This window comes from Triticum dicoccoides, unplaced genomic scaffold, assembly GCF_002162155.2.
Source record: "Triticum dicoccoides isolate Atlit2015 ecotype Zavitan unplaced genomic scaffold, WEW_v2.0 scaffold194322, whole genome shotgun sequence".
Lineage (NCBI taxonomy): Eukaryota > Viridiplantae > Streptophyta > Magnoliopsida > Poales > Poaceae > Triticum > Triticum dicoccoides.
In genome coordinates this window covers 1-878 of record NW_021231596.1, presented here as the reverse complement: position 1 = coordinate 878, position 878 = coordinate 1, and the positions used below count along the sequence as shown (strand labels likewise).

At 46.0% G+C, this 878-nt stretch overlaps 1 protein-coding gene across 1 annotated transcript; it reads right to left on the bottom strand.

Annotated features, from left to right (window-relative positions):
- Nucleotides 1–295: 295 nt before the first annotated feature.
- On the bottom strand, nt 296–866 carry LOC119344942 (auxin-responsive protein SAUR36-like). The gene has a single exon (XM_037615222.1). It carries the CDS (start codon nt 814–816, stop codon nt 391–393), a length of 426 nt encoding a protein of 141 aa, XP_037471119.1. The 5' UTR covers nt 817–866; the 3' UTR covers nt 296–390.
- Between the last annotated feature and the right edge of the window lie 12 nt (nt 867–878).

Genomic DNA, 878 nt, shown 5'->3' with positions numbered 1-878 from the left:
TACCCCTAAATACTTGTAGAGTAAACCCTGGTTTCTATTCCATTTTCTAATTTTTACCTACTTATTTTATTGATGGTACTGTATTTATTTTCCAGAGGCCTAGATGATAGATTGTATGGAGACTTGTTGTGTATTCTCTGTGCAGCAGGATGAAACTATCGACATCTAAAAGTAGAGTCACAACCATTTTTGGTCCATTGTAGAGTTGTATGAAACTAAAATTTAAGAGAAGAATGCCCAGAGTACTGCTTTATTGCTTTGATGATCAGATTGCTATACATACAATTTTCCTGCTCCTATTGTCTGTTATCTAACTATCTTACACTATCCAGGCAAACTAAACAAGAAAAAAGACATCGCCAGGGCCTCTTCATGCATCTTCTTCAGAAGCTACAAACAGCAAATCTGTTGGCTGGCTCCAACAGTAGGCATGGCGCAGCCAGTGTAGTGGCAAGACGTCACCATAGAGCTGAGCAATGCACTCTCGACCTCGGTGGAGGCGTTTCTCCTGAGCAAGCACATGACATACTCCATCACTGCAGCATCACAAGGCAGTGTGATCTTGCCTTTGTTTGCAAAGCCAAACTCCTCCTGAGACATCCTCAGGAGCTCGCCGAAGACCGTGGTGCTGAGGTACACCAAGGGCACCTCGAAACGCCTCCCGTCGGCCGTGTACATGACACAGTGGCCCTTGGCTGGTACAAAACTGCAGCAGTCTTGATCCTCTTTGGCTGACCCTGTGAGCCTCTTCCTCCCGAGTGCTTCCACCCTCTGCCACTTCTTTGCCAGTTGAGAAAGTCTCTTGGCACCGGCCATGGTTGGCTCTCTGTCTTTGTGAGAACTTGAAGGAGTGAGTTTGTTGCAACTCTCAGTTGGTG

Bases quoted from the DNA above. Each gene is read 5' to 3' on its own strand.
- LOC119344942 (XM_037615222.1), bottom strand. From the start codon at position 816: ATGGCCGGTGCCAAGAGACTTTCTCAACTGGCAAAGAAGTGGCAGAGG.